Raw genomic sequence first — 19,182 nt, 5'->3', positions numbered from 1 at the left:
TCCTGTTTTTTCTTGTCTAAGTTGAAGGGCAGCATTGGGAAAATTAGCTCAAAAATCATGCTTGCTAATGCACATCTTGCCCGGTGGGGAACTGAAGCTCAGGGAGCGTGTTTCTGCCTTCACCCCACAGAGACTGAGGCATTTTCTTTGGGAGCTTCAGCTCTGCAGGTTTCAAGAGGCACCCAAGAGGTCTTAGGCGTTCCTTCACACACACATGCACGCACACATGCACACGCATGTGTGCACGGAGCTGCAGAGCTGACAGCGAGGACCCTGCCTGTGGTAGGCTGAGACGCGGGTGGGAGGACGTTGCTTCGCTGTGATGCTCTGGTCTGGAGCACCCTGGCGCTTGGATGTGGTGTGGCCTGTCTGGGCTGCCCCACACGACGTCTTCCATGCCACTCGCTGAGCTAGGTCTTGTTTTACAGACACAAGCGCCCCGAGGCACAGGTATGTGTCTGCTTCCGCAGTGATGAAACTGACCAGGGAGGCCAAACAGCTTGTCCCGGGTCACAGCACAGACTCTTCCGACTGTAGAACCCAGGCTTTTCACCTGAGTGTTGCCCCACAATGCTCCCCTGGGGGGGAAGGGTCTAGATCTAGGGGCCACAGGTCACTTGGTTCCATGCCCTGTTTGAAGATACGTCTCTTTGGGGTGTGACACCTTCTGCCCCAAATACCAGAAAGCTCCAGGGGGAGGGGCTGGAGCTGTGGGTCTCAGAGGCAGGTTTGTGCTTGTCTGAGCCAAGTCAGCTCACAGACTCCTGCTGAGCCTGCAGGGGAGACCCCTCCCAGGTGTGGTGGGCAGGGCCGCTGCTGCCTAGACAGAGCAGGACTGATTCTGTGATTCTGGATGCTGTGTGCACCTCCCAGGGTCAGAGCCTGTTGCTGACAGCAGCAGCCAGGGCAAATTAGGCGCATGAGAGAATATTAACTGATTCCTTAAAGGCCCCCCACCCCCCAATTCCTTGGAGCCCATTTGTAGGTTGTGAATTGGAGGGACAGGCCTCCCCAGCCCCTTCCAAGCCTCTGAAAAGGTCTACCACTCTGGCACCTCCGTCAAGTAGCTACCGAGGTAGCTGGTTGCCTCCCGGTGGGAGTTGTTCGACTTGGGGTTCATAGGAGAGGTGCCAGGCATCGCCTGCCAGGGGGAGTGAGGGATGGCGAAGGTGCGGGAAGGTGTGCTTCTGAGGAGGGTGTTGGCTGACAAACCTCCTGGGTGATCCCCCTGAGGTCCCCCTGCTGGGAGGGGCTGGGCAGCTCCCGGCTAGGAGTGGTGAGCCTGAAGGCAGCTCAGGGTCATGGTCAGAGGACCCAGGGACCTTACCTCACCGGGACCTCGAGGTCATCCTACTGGTGACGGGGCTGCCCTATGAGATGTGAGTGCAACTCTCGCCGCAGGCCGCGGCGACACCAGATTCAGTGCTCAAGGGCAGACGGAGGATAGAGATGGGACTTTCCAGACTCGTTTCAGTGCTGAGAAGGCCTGGCTTGGTACCTGGGCCTGCTCTGGGCTCTGGTCTGTCTCTGCCGCTGGGACGGGAAGACAGTCTTGTTCGGCTGCAGCAGGACCGAGGACGCCAGCTGATGTTGCCCGAACACCTGCCAGGGCCTGGCACAGAGCTCTGCTTTTCATGTATTTTTTCCCCTTAAAGAATGTGACATATTCACAGAAGTTCTCTTTTCTTCCCTCCTTTCTGGTTCCCAGAGGCAACCACTGATAGAAATTTTATCATGCTAGCCTTTTTCTCTTCCCTAATCCCCATAAAAATCTCTGCTTTTGAATTCGAAGCTCGCTGTAGAGTGGATGCCCTTTCTGTGCCTTGGCCCTGGGGTTGGGGGATTTCCACAGGGGCTGGTGATGGGCCTGTCTCTTGAAGCAGCTGGCCTCAAGAGACCAGCCTTCTGGAGCCCTGGCAGCTCAGCCACCTTCTCCCAGGCTTGCTCTGGTGCTGGTGTCCATCTCAGGACAGACGGAAGGTCACGCTCGCCCAGCCAGGCTGACTTCCTGCCCAGGGGTATGGCAGTCCCTTTGGTGTGAACTGTCCTCTAGATACAAGTGGCCCCATGGGAAGCCCCTCCATCCTCTCGGGAGCACAACTGACCTTGGCCGAGTGGGGAGGCCAGAGCTCTAGGTGGCTGTGCGCATGACACCCCCACCCCCTGCCCCCCAGCTTTGGCTCTGTGAACGGGCACTGGTGGCCCAGCACAGCCTCTGCCATGTGTTCACAACTTGAATTTGAAAGCACGGTGGAGACCAGTGTCAGATCACAGGCTCTGCCTTTGTTTATTTCAGCACCTTATCTTGCCGTTTGTTTGTTTTTAAGATTTTATTTTTGCGTAGAAGAACTGGGGTATAGGCCAGAGGTGCAGGGAGTGGAAGTATTCACCAGAGACAGAGTGGGGAGCAGAACAGGCGGATTGTACTGAAATACATTGACTGAAATAGCTGAGGGGAGCAGCGGGCGAGACAGGAGAGGTCTGCTGCGCCATGTGTGGGTCAGCTCCCTGGCTGGGATGGAACTCAGGTCATCACGGTAGGCCAGGCCATCGTGCTGCTAGCACTGAAATTTAACCCCTAGGCCACTAGGGAGTCCCTGGTGTGACTTCTTTAGGTTAGCTTTTGTGTAGATTTAATTGATTGTTCAAAATTGTTGATCGATACATTTCTCTTAAGCTGGTGGTTAGTTCCCAAAGCTTGCTTAGATTGGGTGAAAATTTTTTGACAGGAATAATTAGTAGGTGATGCCATCCTATCAGGAAACACAAATGACAGCTTGTTTTGCTACTGGCAGTAACACTGGGAGAAAGACAGCCCCCCTTTTCCTGGTAGTCACAAATCCTTGTAAGTTAACGAACAGAAACAAAGGGTTCGCACACTTGAAAAACCAAAACTCTAATTATTGGCAAGTTACCACTAGAGGACTGTACTGTGTTATACTGGATCACACTATACTGTGCTGGGCTGTTCTGTGCTGTAGACGGCTTCCTCTTCTGCATCTCTTTGCCTGCGTCATTCTTTTTCCTGATTATAAAGAGAATTCACAGATCATGCAACATTTAAAAGTTACAGAAATATTTGGCCTAGAAAGTAAAAGTGTCCTTAATTCTAATCCCTAGAGATAACTGCTGTGAACAGTTTAGGCGTATCATTTCTGTTTTTTCCCTACACATTTATATTTGTTCATTACTGTTACACAGAATTGGGCTCATACTTTAATACTACTTTGCTACTTACTACTTTTATGGAATATGTCATGGAGCTTTTCCCCTGCCAGTGAAGAGATCTGTCATACTTTTTTTTTCAATTATGGAAAAATATAGAGAATAAAATTTGACATTTTAATGACTTTTAAGTGTTCAGTTCGATGCCATTAATACGTTCACAGTGCCGTGGGCCGCCGCCACTGTCTTACTCTTTTTAAACAGTTTGTGGAATGACGTTTCTTGGATGAACCAGAATTTGTTCAAGCAGTGCCCTATTTTTGGACAATTGGCTCCTTCTTTTAAAAACAGTGCTGCAGAGAACACCCTTGCCTTTCTCAGTGTACTTTTTTGTGAGTATTTTAAGATAGCTTCTTGGGAGCGGGGAAGCTGGTCAAAAGGTACAGACATTTTGCATTTTAATAGGTGTTGCCTAATTGTCTTTCAGAAATTTTGGACCTGTTTACACTCTAGCCAAAGCACCTGAGGCTGGTAGATTTTTGATTTGTCTTGTTAAATGCTCTCACAATGCTAACCAAACCTGCTGTGTATTTAACCCTGTTCATTAAGGAAGGAGCTGGTTGATGAAGTAGAAGCCACATTCATTGGTTTAATTAATTTTGTAGCACCTTCTGTGTATCAGGCATGGGGGGGGTTAGTTATGTGTAAACACTGTCCCTCTCTTAGTGGAGCTTACAAACTAGTGGAAGATACCATCTCATAAATAAATGTCAATAAGTAGTAAATGGGCATATCTAAAAGGACACTGATTGATCTGGGAGTTTAAAAAGGATTCCCTGAGGAAGTGAAATTAATCTGGAACTTGACGAATGAATGAACTTGAAGGAATTACTGAAAGGGCCATATTGGGAATGGCAGAGAACATTCTGAGCAACAGAAACAGCATGTGGCAGATCCCTTAGCATTTGTACTGACCAAGAAAGTTCAACATGTTGGGTGCTCATGAGGAAGGCAAATGCTGAATTGCTCAGAGATCACACAGATGAGGTTCCACCGCTGGGCCCCCATAAGTAGAAGAGATGCAGGAGGAGGACAGGCTTTCTAAGGCAAATTCTGAAAAGCTGCAAGTAAGCTGAAGAGAGAAGGAGGTGCTCCCAAAGACATCACCTTAGAGTTTCAGAATGACTTGGCCAAAGCTGAAGGAAGGCAAGTAGCCTCGGAGAAGCACAGAGGCGCCTGGAAAACATCTGAAGGGGTCAGGCCTGCCAAAGGCTCCGATGAGCTTAGGCTTCTGAGACAGTGACCCACCAAAAGGGCTTTCAGACCTGTGCTTACAAAACAAGAAGGGCGTGCTGCCTGCGCTGGGTCCAGAGAGGAGCCCCCACCCCCACCCCTCACAGCCCCCCCCCCCCCCGGCTGAGCGCCCCATGTAGGAAAACAGTTACACAAGCGGGCTCCTTGTCCACTGGACACGCACACTGTGACGTTCATCTGCCTGCTAAGTAATTTGACCAGGGCCATGGCAGTTAGTGGTGGGATGCGGTGCAGGCCAAACTGCCGCTCTTCAATCTGAGCCATCACACAGGGCTGTCTTCAAATGGGGAGCGAGGGCCTCCCCTGTGGCGCAGTGGTTGAGCGCTGGGTTGCAAGGCTGCCTGCAGCCTTTGCAGCACCGGTTCGATCCCCAGCTGCTCCCCGGCCACCGGAGGAGGGTCCCACGTGGCGCGCAGACCTCTCCTGCCGCCCGCTGCTCCCCCAGCAGTGTACTTCAGTCCTTCTGCCTGCTCTGCTCCCCACTCTGGCTCTGGTGAATTCTCTCACCCTCCCGCGCTTCTGACTGTACCCAGTGCTTGCATAAATAAATAAATAAATCTTTAAAAAAAAAAAAACAAATGGGGAGCGAGGTGGGGGCTGTGGGAGATAAGAGGGTAGCAGAGTCCAGGGGACTCAGGAAGGTCAGACCTGAGCTCACACGCTGTTGACGTGTGACTCACCTCCAAGGTCTTCAGTTCCACATCTGTAGGATTTCTACATCTGTCGGACATTACCGTCATTGTCACACCTGGAATAAAGGCTCAGTAAATAATGGCTGTTTTTTTTTTTGTTTTTTTTTTGTTATTGTTATCCTGGGAAGTCCTACAGCTGTAAAAACTGAAGGCCTCCACAGTTAACTCAGTTGTGTTGCCAAATAGATCACAGCTGGCTTCACCGGATGTCTGCCCAAGGGCGCCACGCTGGGTACATTTGAGTTGAGATTTGGATGAGTGACCTGCGACCTGTGCTTAGTGCATATGTGACTGACACAGGGGGAGGGCCAGCCTGTAGGACATGGGGTGGCTGACCCGGATTCCCAGAGGCCAGAGGGCTGGAGGTGCACAGTCACTGATGATGAAAGTAAACCGAGCTTGAGGCGGTGCTCTGCCCGGAAAACCCAGTCCGCAGTAGAGTGAGGCGAAAGCTCAGCCAGTGAGGAAGATGCCAATGAGGTGTGAGGATGTCAGGGAGGGAAGTGGGCGATCGGAAGACTGGTGATGGCCTACAACAGAATTGGCAGCCCTTTGCACTCAGAAGCGCAGGGCATGGTCAGGCTGTTGCAGGATTTGGAATTGAGCCATGGAAAGGGATGGTTGGAAGAAGCACAGGGCTGCCCTTGGCTGAGAGAAGACGTATGGAGAGCATAGCTATCCCCAAAGAGCTGAGAGACCCCACCCCAAGGCCGAGTTGTCCACCTGTAGGGCTCGGGTTACATGTCTGGCAGACCCAGGAGGTGCTCCCTGTCCCCGGGGAGAGAGACCGGGTTGTGTCACCTGCTCAGAGGGCGCAGGCCCTCAGAAGGGAGACTGCAGCGGAGCAGGTTGGCTAAACTTGAAGGAGAATGTTCTGACTGGACAGTGTGCATGTGGGGCAGGCAGTCCTCTCAGACTGTGCTGCCTGCTAGGGATAGGTGTTTCCACATCTGTTGGAAAACAGCATCGTGACTAAGGGTTGAACATGGAGATGGCTTCACTTGTCACTGATACCAGAGCTTCTCTCCAGTTGGGGGTGGCCACTGGACAAGGCAGCACAGGTGAGTGGGCCGGTCAGGCTGCACTCAGGCGCTCCTGGCTGCTGGGTGACCCTAGTCGCTCTCTGCAAGCCTCAGTTTCCTCACATGGAAAATGGGCTAAGGGCAGAGGTCACTTCAGAGGGGTGTGAGGTTTACATGATGGGGGTGCGGGCAGCTTGGCTCATACTCACACGTTTTCTTTTTTCCTCAGAAGTTGTATTCATTTTTTTTTTTTTTAAAAGAGCATATTCTTTTTTTTTTTTTTTTTTTAAGATTCATTCATTTGTTTATTTATTTAAGCACTGGGCACAGTCAGAAGCGCGGGAGGGTGAGAGAATTCACCAGAGCCAGAGCGGGGAGCAGAGCAGGCAGAAGGACCGAGGCACACTGCTGAGGGGAGCAGCGGGCGGCAGGAGAGGTCTGCGCACCAGGTGGGACCCTCCTCCGGTGGCCGGGGAGCAGCCGGGGATCGAACCGGCGCCGCAGAGGCTGCGGGCAGCTTCGCAACCCAGCGCTCAACCGCTGCGCCACCGGGGAGGCCCGTCTCAGAAGTTGTATTCTGTGTGAACACGGTATTTTGCCCTCTCTCCCCCAACTAGTATTTTTTCTTAAACCTATTTTTAGGCATTGATGGGTGTTCGCAGATGACTTAATAGTCCCCTGCTGCTGGGAATTTGGTGTTTTACCTTTTCTCTGTAATGAGGATCACAGTGGATTGTTCTGCCTGCTGGGTTGGAAGCGAGGCATAGCTGTTCTGGAAAGGCAGAGGTCTGTGTACAGATGTGAGAAATATGTCTGAGATGTGTTGTTGAAGGGAAGGAGCAAGTTGCAGAACAGCTTGTGTAGCGTCTCATCCGTGTGGAAAACACAGAGGGGGAGCGCTGTGCTGCAAGGTGCCCTGGGGTATTAATAGAAACTGCAGCAAGCGCTTGGTGTAACCGCTCCCCATCCTCCCCTAGCTCTGAGGAGGTGCTTGCTTTCACGGGGCTGCCAGTCTCAGATGACTCAGAAAGCGAATGTGACTCAGACTTAAGGCCAGGCAGCGAATGTGACTCAGACTTAAGGCCAGGCCTGCCCACTCGCCTCCATGCGCTGGGCCCCACGGTGGCAGCATGGTCATCGCTGCCCGTTCTGTCAGTGCCCGGGTGCTGTTCAGTCCTGTGCGTGGCATTGGGCTCTGGGGGTTCTTCACTCCTCCAGTGAGGCGGGCAGTGCGGCTCCCTGGGTGGACCTTGAGCTGGAGGGCAAGTGGCTGGGGGAGTCACTCCTGCTGTGTGGGTGGGTGGACGGTGGCTGGGAGTCCTGTCTCCTTACAGGGTCTGCTCTCACTCCTGGGTGACCTGGATTGGGTGCCGAGCTTGGCAGTGACTTCCCTTACCCTGGGAGCTGACCTCCAGAAAGGGCGCACCCCTGGAGGGGAAGCAGCTGTGCCTTTCCCACTGTTGTTTCTTGGGGTCATTTGTTTTCCCTGGTTCCGACGTACCCCGGGAAGGTTGTCACCTGCCCTTTAAAATGATCTAACACGCGTAGCAGCAGTTATTTCCCCGTCACCGCGCAGCAGGTTGCCCCTGCCTTAGGCTTAAAACGACATCAACATTTCTCACTCTTGGTTTCTGAGGGGCCAGGCATTTGGGGGCACCTTGGCTGGGTGGTTCGGGCTCGAGGTTGCTCGTGAAGCCGCAGCCCCATGCGGGCAGGGGCCAGAGCACTTGCTTGCAAGATGGCACTCTCACACCTGGCGAGGTGGTGCTGGGTAATGGCAAGAGTTCCTCTTTGGCTGGTTCTCTCCCAGGACTGTTTAATTGTCTTTCTTCGTGTGGCCTCGCAGTCTCAAGTCATGCGACATTGCTGTGCCGCCTTCTTCCCGAGAGGTCAGTCAGCAAGTCCGCCACGCGCGTTCAGGGGACGGGAATTAGGCGCCACCTTTTGAAGGATGAGGAAACATCCAGAGCTCACATGTGGGGTTTTCCTCATTCTTCTGTCTACTCAGTAATTATTTATTGAATCGCTAATATGTGCCTGGTCCAGAGGCAGAGATCAAAACAGTAAGCAGGCCTGACCCTGGTCCTCGAGGCTCCCGGGGCGGGAGGAGCAGCTCCCACTTGGGGGGTGCCGGTTAGCCCCCCCTCCCCCTGGCCTCCCTGGTGGCCCTCCGATGGGGTTTTCTTGGCTTGGTAGAACTTGACTTTGAGTAACTCCAACTACAGGTCTCTTGCCTTTTCTCCCGCCACAGGCTGTGCCCTCTGGCTGCTGAATCATTCCCAGGCCTCTAATGGGGCTGCTGGTGCTTTAATTCCCGGCTCTCTCAGCCAGGCTGCTATCCCTCAGGGCAGGCCACCCCGTGCTCCACTGACAGCCTGTTCTCTGTCCCCTTGCAGAAAGCCCTGGGCGTGCGGCAGTACCATGCGGCCTCAGTCCTGTGCCAACGGGCCAAGGTGGCCATGAGCCACTTCGAGCCCAATGAGTTCATCCGCTACGACCTTCTGGAGAAGAATATTAACATCGTCCGCAAACGGTAAGGGGGCCTCGTGGGGGAGCGGTGGTGACTGCCAAAGGGCAGTGTCAGCGGTACTTCGCCAAGGATGGTTGATGGTGGTGGCTGACCAAGGTGTTGGGGTCCAAAGGTCCCAACGGAGGAGAAACGTTCCATGTGGGTGGTGGGCCTGCCACCTGCCCACCATGGCCTGCCACCTGCCCACCGATAAGCCTGGAGATGCAGGCCAGAGGAGGCTCTCGGACACTCTGGTGTCAGGGACTGAGCCTCCCAGCCACCCTTTCAGGACAGACAACTGACCCGAGGGATCCGCCAGCCCCAGTGGCTGAAGAAGTAGCTGGTTTTCCTCTTAGTGCACAGGCGCAGAGAGAGCTCAGGTTTGAGACCCAAAGAATGGTCACAGGGATCTTAAACACATCTTTTTCTGATGTGTTTTTCTGTCCTTCCTCATTTGGCAAGATGGCAGCCATCTTTGAACTGCTGTCCTGTGTCAGGTCCTGGCTAGATCCTGGCACCGGATGATGACTGAGCTACCACAGAGAGGTGAGGAGTGGGGGCTGGCTGTACACACCAGCCAGGACTGCCTCTTGAACTGGGACGACTGCAGGCAGGCCTGTGGGCTTGCCCACCTAGGAGGAATGCAGAAACGTGAGTACCAGTTACAGCCCGCGCGCAGGCAGTGGGGCCTCGTCTCTGCCCTGACCTGTGCTCCGGCCGCTGTCCCACACTCCCTCTGCTTCCTCTTTCCCTGATCCTCGTTTCAGTTTCCTGGGTAGGGACGGTCTCCGTCTTTATCTCCAGCAGCCTCCAGCCTGACGTCACCTGGTCCAGTAAGCACCGGGAACCGTGTGTCAGGGAGGGCCCTAATAGGAGTAGCTCCCTGAGTGACCTGTTTAGTGTAGACACTTGACATTTCTGTTCCCAGCCACCCCTTTGGGTCGCTGTCACACCAACAGTAGCCGCCTCCCCCCATTTTCCCAGTAAGTAAATTTGAGTGTCATTTGGGGGAAGTTATCAGAGGTCATACTCCATTGTGTGATTGGACCCAAATTCAAGTCCAGGTCTTTCCCCCAGTTACTCCCAGTGTGTGTTCTGTCTGCTGGGGTTCTTCTGGGCCCACAGTAGAATCACATAGGCTTGAAACCACTAGCACGTTGGCTCTGCTCCCGGCAATATTTATTCCAGCCTTTGGAGTCCAAACAGGGCCCATGTAGCAGCATTAGACTCAACTGGGAACTTGTTGGAAGGTCTGACCCGCCCACCCAGACCCCTGGATTTGGAGTCTGCAGTGCAGTGCTCCTGGGTGGCCGGGATGCCTGCCCAGTGTGGGGCGCGCTGGCCAGTTCTTACTCCTCTGCCGCATGGTCCTGGTGAGAGCCGCCGTCCCCGCGATGTGGGACCTGGTACAAGTAGCTTTTCCCAGGAAACACTTTTCCATTCTTGGCACTCTCAGACCATAGCTCGGGGGGAGTGGTGGATTTTCCTTTAATTTGCAAAGAACATCCACCTCGCTTCTTGTCCTGTGGGGCAGGAGCGCTGTCGTAGAAGTCTGTGTTGAGATGGCCTCACAGAGTAGCGCTCACTCTTCAGTCTTTAAAAGAATTACCGAAAAACTGTCCTTTAGGTCCCTGGGAGGTTTTTATTTTATTTTTTTGTTTGTTTAAAGATTTATTTATACAAGAACTGGGGTACAGGCCAGATGCGTGGGAGGTGAGAGGATTCACCAGAGACAGAGTGGGGAACAGAACAGGCAGACTGACGAAATACACTCTGAGGGGAGCAGTGGGCAAGACAGGAGCGGTCTGCCGTGCCATGTGGGACCCTCGCCAGCCGGCTGGGATCAAACCTGCGCTGCAGGGGCTGCGGACAGCTTCACAGTGCAGCACTCAACTGCCTGTGCCACCAGGGAGGCCCGGTTTTTATTTTTTTAATACTAATTTTTTCAGTAAAATTAGGCAGAACCAGAAAAATGTCCTTTGCCTGTTTATCCCAACCTGCACTACCAGAAAAGTCTAGTAGCTTCAGCATTTTTAAGACACATCAAGGGCCTCCCTGATGACGCGGGGTTAAGGGCAGCGCTATCAAGCAATTGGCAGCCACTGCAGCACGAGTTCGATCCCCAGCTGGCCAGGAAGCTACCCACATGGCACAGCAGACCTCTCCTGATTCGCCCGCTGCTCCCCTCAGCAGTGGATTTCGTCAGTCTGTCTGTTCTGTTCCCCGCTCTGTCTCTGGTGAATCCTCTCACCCCCCACACCTCTGGCCTGTACCCCAGCTCTTGTGTGCATAAATAAACTAAATCTTTAAAAAAAAAAAAAAAAACCCACCAGTCCAGACAAGGCATGTGCCTATTTTTATTTTGCCAGAGGAGAGGTTCTCACAGGGCAGGGGGAACTGGATCCTTCAACCAGTGGAGCAGAAGGACAGACGGATGTAGAGGACCCGTTTCTGTGCTCTCCTCAGGAGATGTGATGATGAACTTGTGATGATGAACTTGGACTTTGGTCATTGTCAGGCTTTTTTTTTTTTTTTTAAAGGAATCAAGCATTTAAATTTTTTTTTTTTAAGATTTATTTATTTATACAAGCACTGGGTACAGTCAGAAGCGCGGGAGGGTGAGAGAATTCACCAGAGCCAGAGCGGGGAGCAGAGCAGGCAGAAGGACCGAAGTCCACTGCTGAGGGGAGCAGCGGGCGGCAGGAGAGGTCTGCGCGCCATGCAGGACCCTCCTCCGGTGGCCGGGGAGCAGCCGGGGATCGAACCGGCGCTGCAGAGGCTGCGGGCACCTTCGCAACCCAGCGCTCAATGGCTGCGCCACCGGGGAGGCCCCATTGTCAGGCTTTTAAACACAACTCAGGCATCTGCTGTCAAGGCCTTTGGTTTTCAAGCCTTCATGCTATTTTTCATCTCCCTAGGGGCTCAGGAAGAAGGGCCGTGCTCCCTGCAGTGAGTCACTGCCTGTTCGCTAGCTTCCAGCCACGAGAGGGCCAGGCTGTGCCTTGGGCCAGGACTTTTACTTCAGGTTCTCATGACAGCAGAACTGTAGAGATGTCCAGATTGACCTTGATCTGCTGTGGCTCATGGAGCCGGCACCTTAGGGTACTCTTGCTCTCAAGGGCTGAGGTAAACTGGGGAGTGTGGGGCTAGAAGGCAGGCCCAGACAAAGAGGCCATGGTGGTACCGGTGAGTAGATAGAAAGAACCATGATGACCTGCGCGGAGCCTGTCCCTGGGGCTGAGCCCTGCTCTGAGTTCCCAGGGGGCCTGAAGCAGTAGAACAGGGACCCGGAGCTGCCCTGCTTGGCCCCTGCCGCTCTGCGCCATAGCTTGTGACCAGAGGCAGGTGACTTCCTCTCCCTGCTCACCTCACTGTGCCCCTTCCTCATCTGTGTGGGGAAGGTAGAGCGAGACAAGACAGCACAGGGCTTAGGCAGCACCCAGCTCCAAGTCAGTGTTGTGAGTAAAGTGGTCTGGCGGTGACAGACAGCAGGTCAGGGCTGCTTGGGGATGGGGAGACCCAGAGGGACATGGGGGACTTTTGGGGGTGATGGATGTGTGCTTTACTGTGCTGGTGGTTTAGTTGCTGTGTACATGTCAAGTCTTATAAAGTTGTGTAAATCTGAACAGTTTATTACATGCCCATTACACCCAATAAAGTTATTTAAAATATGAGTAAGTGCTAGATAAATACTAGCTGTTCTCGTTCCTGTCCAGGCCCTGGATTTTGCAGAGGGCCTGGCTCCCTGAGCAGGTAGCTGATTATCTGCTTACTCCATGGGCTTAACAGTAGGGTCAGATGCAAACCCAGAACCTCTGACCCCTAGTCTGATGCTTTTTTCTTAGCTTGTTGGGTGTGAGTGGAACTCTGCTCCTTCCCAAAGAGCCACAGGGCTCTTTTTTTAAGGTTTTTTAAAAGATTTTTGAAAGATTTTTTTTTAAAGGTTTATTTTCATTTATTGATGCACACGAGAACTAAGGTGTAGGCCAGAGGTGTGGGGGATGAGAGAATTCGCCAGAGACAGAGTGGGGAACAGAACAGGCGGATTGACTGAAATACACTGCTGAGGAGAGCAGCGAGGAGACAAGAGAGGTCTGCTGCGCCCTGTGGGTAGCTCCCTGGCTGGGGATCGAACTCAGGCTCCAGTGGCTGCTGATAGCTTCATAGTGCTGAGACTTTAACCCTTGCACCACCAGGGAGGCCCCAAAAAGCCACAGGTTTGGCCTATACTTTGTGAGTGGTGTGAGGTCCAGCCCCAGCTGCTGTTTGGACACCTGGGTGGCGTGGGCAGCCGCAGGGGGCCATCAGAGAGCCTCAAGGTGGTGAGGAGTTGACCTGCTCAGAGCTCATACTGTGTGGGGAACTGGTGAGGAAGAGGCTGGTGAGTCCTGACGGCCTGTGCTGCTTCCAGGCCAGGCTTGGGCCCCCATTTGGGCCTGACAGCAGGGAAGGGTGGGACCTACCTGGAGATGGCACCTGAAAGGGGTTGGAGGTTTCTGTTCTTGAGAACTGACCGCTACGCCTGTCTTAGTGAGATGACACTGATGGGCAAGGCTTTAGCATAGTAGGGTGCAGATCAGGTGTGGGGATCCTATGCAGACCCTGTGTCTAGCGGCACAGGGAAGGTAGCCACGGTGAGGCTCCGCTTTGAACTTCTGCGTAGCTCCAATGCTGAGCCTCTGTCCCTCTTGGTGGCTTATTGAGTGACACGGTGATGACGAGGGCTAGGTGATGAGGCGTCCTGCAGGGGCTCGTCACATAACAGCTGGAAAAGCAGACGTCCCAGGAATGCCCCTGCCCCCTCTTGTTTGTTGTTATTGCTTATTGGGTGCTGGTCTGGGGGTACCTACCCCCTTGGAGCGCAGGGTCCCCACCCCACTATATGCTCTGAGAGGGCCGGGGATGGTTCAGCCAGTACCCTCGACTCCCCTCCCCCAGCTTGAACCGGCCGCTGACCCTCTCGGAGAAGATCGTGTACGGACACCTGGATGACCCGGCCAACCAGGAGATCGAGCGGGGCAAGACCTACCTGCGCTTGCGGCCTGATCGCGTGGCCATGCAGGACGCCACGGCCCAGATGGCCATGCTGCAGTTCATCAGCAGCGGGCTGCCCAAGGTGGCCGTGCCATCCACCATCCACTGTGACCATCTGATCGAGGCCCAGGTCGGGGGCGATAAAGACCTGCGTCGGGCCAAGGTGAGCTGGGCTGCCTGAGGCAGTTGGGGGCGAGAAGGCCTGCGCTGGCAGGGTGAGCCTGGGCTCGGAAGGAGCAAAGTCTTCACACGAGGACCTCCCTCCGGGGCCTCACAGGCTCTTCGCTTCATCTTTATTTAAAAGTTGTCTTCACTCTTTTCTAATTCTGAAATGCCATTTGCCCGTTGTGAAGACGCTAGAAAACAGAAAAAGCGTAAAGTAAAAACCCTCCCTGGTCTTACCCACTAAAGGTATTTTTTTTCTGACCTTTTCTCTGTTACATTGTAGTGATGCAGATCCCAGGGTCTGGCACGTTGCCAGCGGGAGAGGGTCATGTAAAGTCCCTTTCTGCCAGCACCCGTGTGCCTTCTTCCTGCTCACGTCTGCACACACCCTGCTCCTGCGCCCCGCTAGGGAGGTAGGCAGATAGTGTCACTCTTTGTAAGTTTGAGGTTGCTCAGGCACTAGTCTAGTCCCACAACTGCACAGGGGCCTGGAGAGCGCCTCCCCCGACTCCGGTGCTCTCTCTGCCATCAGCCTCCTTCTGGGGAGGAGCTCTCTTCCCCTGTGAGTTGTGCTTAGAGGTGATGGACTCTGTGCCACACCCAGCAGCTTTTTCCTTAAATTCTCCACCCTTCCCTAAGAAGCTGAGTCCCTGCTCCCTCCACTGGGCCTGCCTGTGGCACCCGTGTGCCTCCTTTTGGCACAGCGGGCCTCCCAGCTCAGGGCCTCCACCCTTCCTACCCACTGCCGTGGAAACAGGCACCCCTCCTTGGGGGACATTGGCAGGAGCTGAATGCTGGCAGGATTGGGCCTGGCTGGGCACAGAGCAGGGCTGGCAGTTGAAAGTGCTCGGCTCCCAGGGTCACCACAGCCCTCACTCAGACCCCTGGGAACCCGCAGGGCCACACTCCCATCCCCCGGCCTGGCAGTGTGTCCTGCTGCACAGGCTCTTCCCCCAGAGCCCTGCCGGCCTGCCATTTCCGTGTTAGTGGCTGTGGGGTGACTGCACTGTGGGGGTGCCTGCAGCACCCTGGGCCCGGCCACCGGGTCCTCTCAGCTTTAGGGATGAGTGCCCGCAGCCAGGCTACCGCCTCCAGGGGCTGACCCTCCCTCCTTTCCAGATTCACGTCTACCTTCCGGGGATGAGAGTCACAGACTCGGGGGCCGGAGCTCATTCCCTCATTCATTTAACAATTATGTTCCAGGCACTGTGCGAGGTGCTGGGATTCAGGGTGAACAGAAAAACTAGGCTTCACCCCCCCACCCCCACCCCCGCCTTCATGGATCTTAAACTCTGGTCTAAGGAAACTGAAGTTGATGTCAACTGGAGGAAGAACATTCTAGGTGGAGCAGTGTATAGATTAAGTCTTGAGGCAGAAAGAAGCATGATGCTTTTGTGGAATTGAAAGGCGCTTGGGGCTGGAGCTGTGTGTGGAAGAGGGTGGTGTGAGGTGGGCACCATCCCTGCAGCCATCAGAGGGTGTCAGCGGAGAGAGAGGGTCAGACTCATAGCTATTTGTCAGGTCCCTCAGGTTGGTGCAGGAGACAGGATGCTGTGTCCAGGGTCCCACAACCAGCCAGCGGGGCATCTAGGCTGAGTGCAGGCCGAGACTGCTCAGCACCCCTGGGCTGCTGTGCCCCTCGCGCTCCACCCACAGACACATGCACACGCACCCAGTACCCGCCACGGCCTCCTGCCTCAGTGCCGAGTACTCATGACTGATTCGTAAATGATCAACAGGGTATGTTATTAATCTGATAGTGTTGTCTCTCTCCTGTGCCACCAGGAGGCCCATGTTAGTAATCTGAAAGAGACCACGCTGGGTCCCAAGTTTTTGCCATTTTACTTTTACTGGGGGGAACCAGTAAGACCTCAGAAGGATGCCTGTGGTCTAGAGTTTAAATGAAGGGTGGTAGGGTATGGAGGGCCCAGGGGACCTACAGTGGGCGCTCCCCTTTGGGGCACAGCTCTCCCCTGCTGAGTCTAGCCGACTCTTCCTGGCTCTTCCCTCTGGGACTCTGTGCTGTCCACCCTGATGCCATCCCTTTTGCCCCTGGCCTCTCATTTGTCCAGGGACAGGCCGCGTTTTTCAGAGAAGCTTCTGGCCTCCCACCAGCTGGACTGGAAGCTCTCCTGCCCCTGCGCAGCTGCCTTCGAGCTGCCGGCAGAAGGGATACAGCCCAAGCTGCTGCTTTGTTGAAACCAGGTTCCAGAACACATGCATTTGACAGTCTTCCATCCAGACCCAGCAAGCGCAGTACCAAATCCTGAGCAGCTGTGGCATCCCAGGCCACAGGCAGCCTCACACCCTCCTCCCACTGAAGCAGTGGGCTGTTGTATGCCAGCAGGTTGCTCCTGGGTTCTGGAGGACATGCCTGGTTTCAGCCCTGCCTTTCCTTAACTCAGGGGTCTCGAACCTCTGTTTTTGCATTTGTGAAATGGGCTTGATGACCACACCTCCCTCCCTCATGGATGGGCTGTGAGGGTGTTTGGCATGATGCCGTTTCCATCATGGGCATCCAATAAATGCCAGCCAGGAGTGCAGATGAAGCCCAGGTGGAAAACAGCACCCCACCTGAGCCACACTCCATCCCCCTACTTCCCACTGACACCCCCCACCCCCTGTTAGACTGTCCTGTGTGCCCCTCATTACTGGCCTTGGCTGAGGACTGAGGGCCGGAGGACCCTGGGAGAAGAAGTAACCCAGGTCCTTCTATAAATGAGGACTCGAGACCTGGGCAGGGAAGGACCTGTCCTAGACCCCTCCCTGGCCAGGCGCACAGTCAAGGCTCTGCCTTTGCTTCCTAGACTCGCTCCCCGGGCCTGCCAGCTGAGCCATGGGCCGACATCCAAGCCCTTCTGAAATTGTTTGTAGAAGGCCCGAGGAGAGGAGCTGTCTTCGTGTTTCAGAGTCAGGGCGGGGAGGGGCGCGACCGTCCCAGGCACCGGCTGTGTTCTGATGCTGTCATCGATTTATCCCACTAGGACATAAATCAGGAAGTGTATAATTTCCTGGCAACTGCTGGCGCCAAGTACGGTGTGGGCTTCTGGAGGCCTGGCTCTGGGATCATTCACCAGGTAAAGCAGGGCACCCCCTACCTTTGGGGAGGGGAGGGGGGACGCAGGCTCCCTCCAGGCCTGCCAGGCGGCTCAAGGCTGGGGGGCAGGGGCTGGAGGGGAAATTGGATGAGGTATCTGTCGGCCCTTAGGCTCCTCTTCCTCCTGCATTTTAAATGACTTCTCGGTATGTCCGCACGTACTGCCGCTTGATGAGATCAGAGGAGCCCCTCTGGCCACCTCGGTCCCTGGCACCCAACTCTGGCCAGGTGTCCTCCTCTTGCTCTTTGCGCGCGGGGTCCTTGGAGAGCAAGCATCGCTGAGCATGCGCTGTGCGCCCTGCGGCTCTGACTTACAGTGCTCGCTCCCACCCTTGCCAACGAGGAGACTGAGGCACAGGAACTTAACCACTTGCCAGGAACACCCAGCTGGCCTCTGCTGTCAGGACTGGTGTGCACTGTCTGGCCAGAGCCGGCACGCTGCCCACTGGGCTGCTTTAGGGCCCCCCACACCAGAGGCTGCCCTTCAGCGCACAGAGCACTCTTGGGGTATTCTGTAAGATGGAGGTATCCTAGTCAGGTGGCCCCATCAGCCAGGAGTTCTGGGGTCTTCCCGAGGGTGGGTTTTTCTCTTGGGCAATTTTGTCCTCTAAGTGCGTTATGTGTTTCTGGGGAGACCCAGTGCAAAGATTTCATCCAAGATGATTGCCAAGGACCACCGTCTTGGCTCTGCCATCCATTCTGGACATGTGAGACCTGCCTCTTTGCTCCTTTTCAAGGTGACCCTCCCACTACCTCCATCTGGGGCCTCACTTCCCCAGCTTCCTTCAAGAGGAGCTGAGTCTAGCCATAGTGTGGCCCACTCTGAAACCAGAGCCCACAGGTCACTGCCCTGCCCTTTCACACCGTTATCCTTGCCAGGGGTGGGCTGCCTGGGAGTGGCAGTCACGTGGCTCTGCAGCGGCCAGGGCGCCTATCTCGGTGGCGGTGCTAGAGAGTCAGGTGGAGCCGGCCTTGGCCTTTCCTGAAGGGCACCCCCACCCAAGTGCCCCTGCTCCACCTCAGCACAAGTGCCCCGGCCTTCTCTGCAGCTCCGGGACCCAGATGTGGGCGTGATCACTGGCCACTGACACTGCACTGGCCACCGGCGAAGTGCACGGCCTGAGTATTTGTTCCTTTACAAAGAAAATCCCCAGGGGCTGTGTGATCCCGCTGCACCTCTGCTTCCTCTCCTGCTCCCCACCAGGCCGTGGGCAGCTTTGATCCATACGTCAGAACCAGCGCTTACCCTCTCCCGCTGCCTCACATGTCCTGACCCCAGGCCAGGCAGACCCTTCCTTCTCCACATCTGCACTTCCTGCTTAGCTCTGAAGCCCCTGGGGCTCCCCTGGCCCGTCATGGAGGCTCCCTTGTAAGACCCTTGTACACTCCTTCACAGGGTGACCCACCCAGTAGGGGCCCCGCTCCCCCCCACAGCCTGCGTGCGCTGTGAGGACAGGACTGCAGCTCCTTTCTCCTTTCCAGCTGCGGGGCCAGGTCAGCACTCAGGAGGTCCTTGGCGCACACGTGTTCTGGGTGGACGGACAGCTGAGTTTCCAGTTTCATGTTCTAGATGTTAGTCCAGCCTCAGACTCCCCCTCCCCTCCCTAGTCACCCAGCCACGGCTAGCGTCTAGCTGACCACCAAGGTCTGGGTCGTCAACAGCCCTCGTTGAAAATCTTCCTGCTGTCTGTGGGTCTGCACCCGCCTCCCTTCTGACCACACTCGGTCTCTGCCGGGCGGGCCACACTGACTACGCCGGGTCCTTATGAACCAGACTTTTACAGGCTTTAGAGATGAACTAGTTTTAAATCTCTGAGACAAGGGAGGACTGGAGAAATGAAGTTAAACAGCGTCCTGCCAACAGCTGTTCGTCTGCCAGGGATTTCCTCTACTGGGGACCTGTTCTTCCCAGCTGGATGCCGTCCTTCTAGGGAAGCAGCCAGGTCTTCTGACTCTGTGTGTTCCTGGGCGCAAGACCCCTCATACCTTGCCATCTGCTGGGAGGATGCCTAGCTGGGCAGAGGCCCTGGGGTTCTGTAAAATTCCAGGGCCCCTGCCCATCATGTGCTGGGCCTGACGTGCTGAGCCTTCCCTGTCTCTGATCTTGTGTCCTTCCCATGGCCTGTGTGTTGGGGGGAATAATTCCACCTGACCCATGGCAAACAGCCTCAGATGATGGCCCTT

At 55.0% G+C, this 19,182-nt stretch overlaps 1 protein-coding gene across 1 annotated transcript in view; it reads left to right on the top strand.

Moving 5' to 3' along the window:
• Nucleotides 1–19,182, top strand: part of ACO2 (aconitase 2) — a 36,469-nt gene that overhangs the window by 6,623 nt on the left and 10,664 nt on the right. Inside the window, exons 2-4 of the mRNA XM_084255877.1 lie at nucleotides 8,590–8,726; nucleotides 13,641–13,899; nucleotides 16,886–16,978. Of these exons, the coding sequence (XP_084112003.1) occupies nucleotides 8,590–8,726; nucleotides 13,641–13,899; nucleotides 16,886–16,978 (489 nt within the window). The remainder of the gene's footprint in view (nucleotides 1–8,589; nucleotides 8,727–13,640; nucleotides 13,900–16,885; nucleotides 16,979–19,182) is intronic.

The sequence above is a fragment of the Talpa europaea genome (assembly GCF_964194135.1).
Source record: "Talpa europaea genome assembly, chromosome: 15".
Classification (NCBI taxonomy): domain Eukaryota; kingdom Metazoa; phylum Chordata; class Mammalia; order Eulipotyphla; family Talpidae; genus Talpa; species Talpa europaea.
The sequence above is the reverse complement of the archived record's forward strand: the minus strand, read 5'-3'. Positions and strand labels throughout refer to the sequence as shown.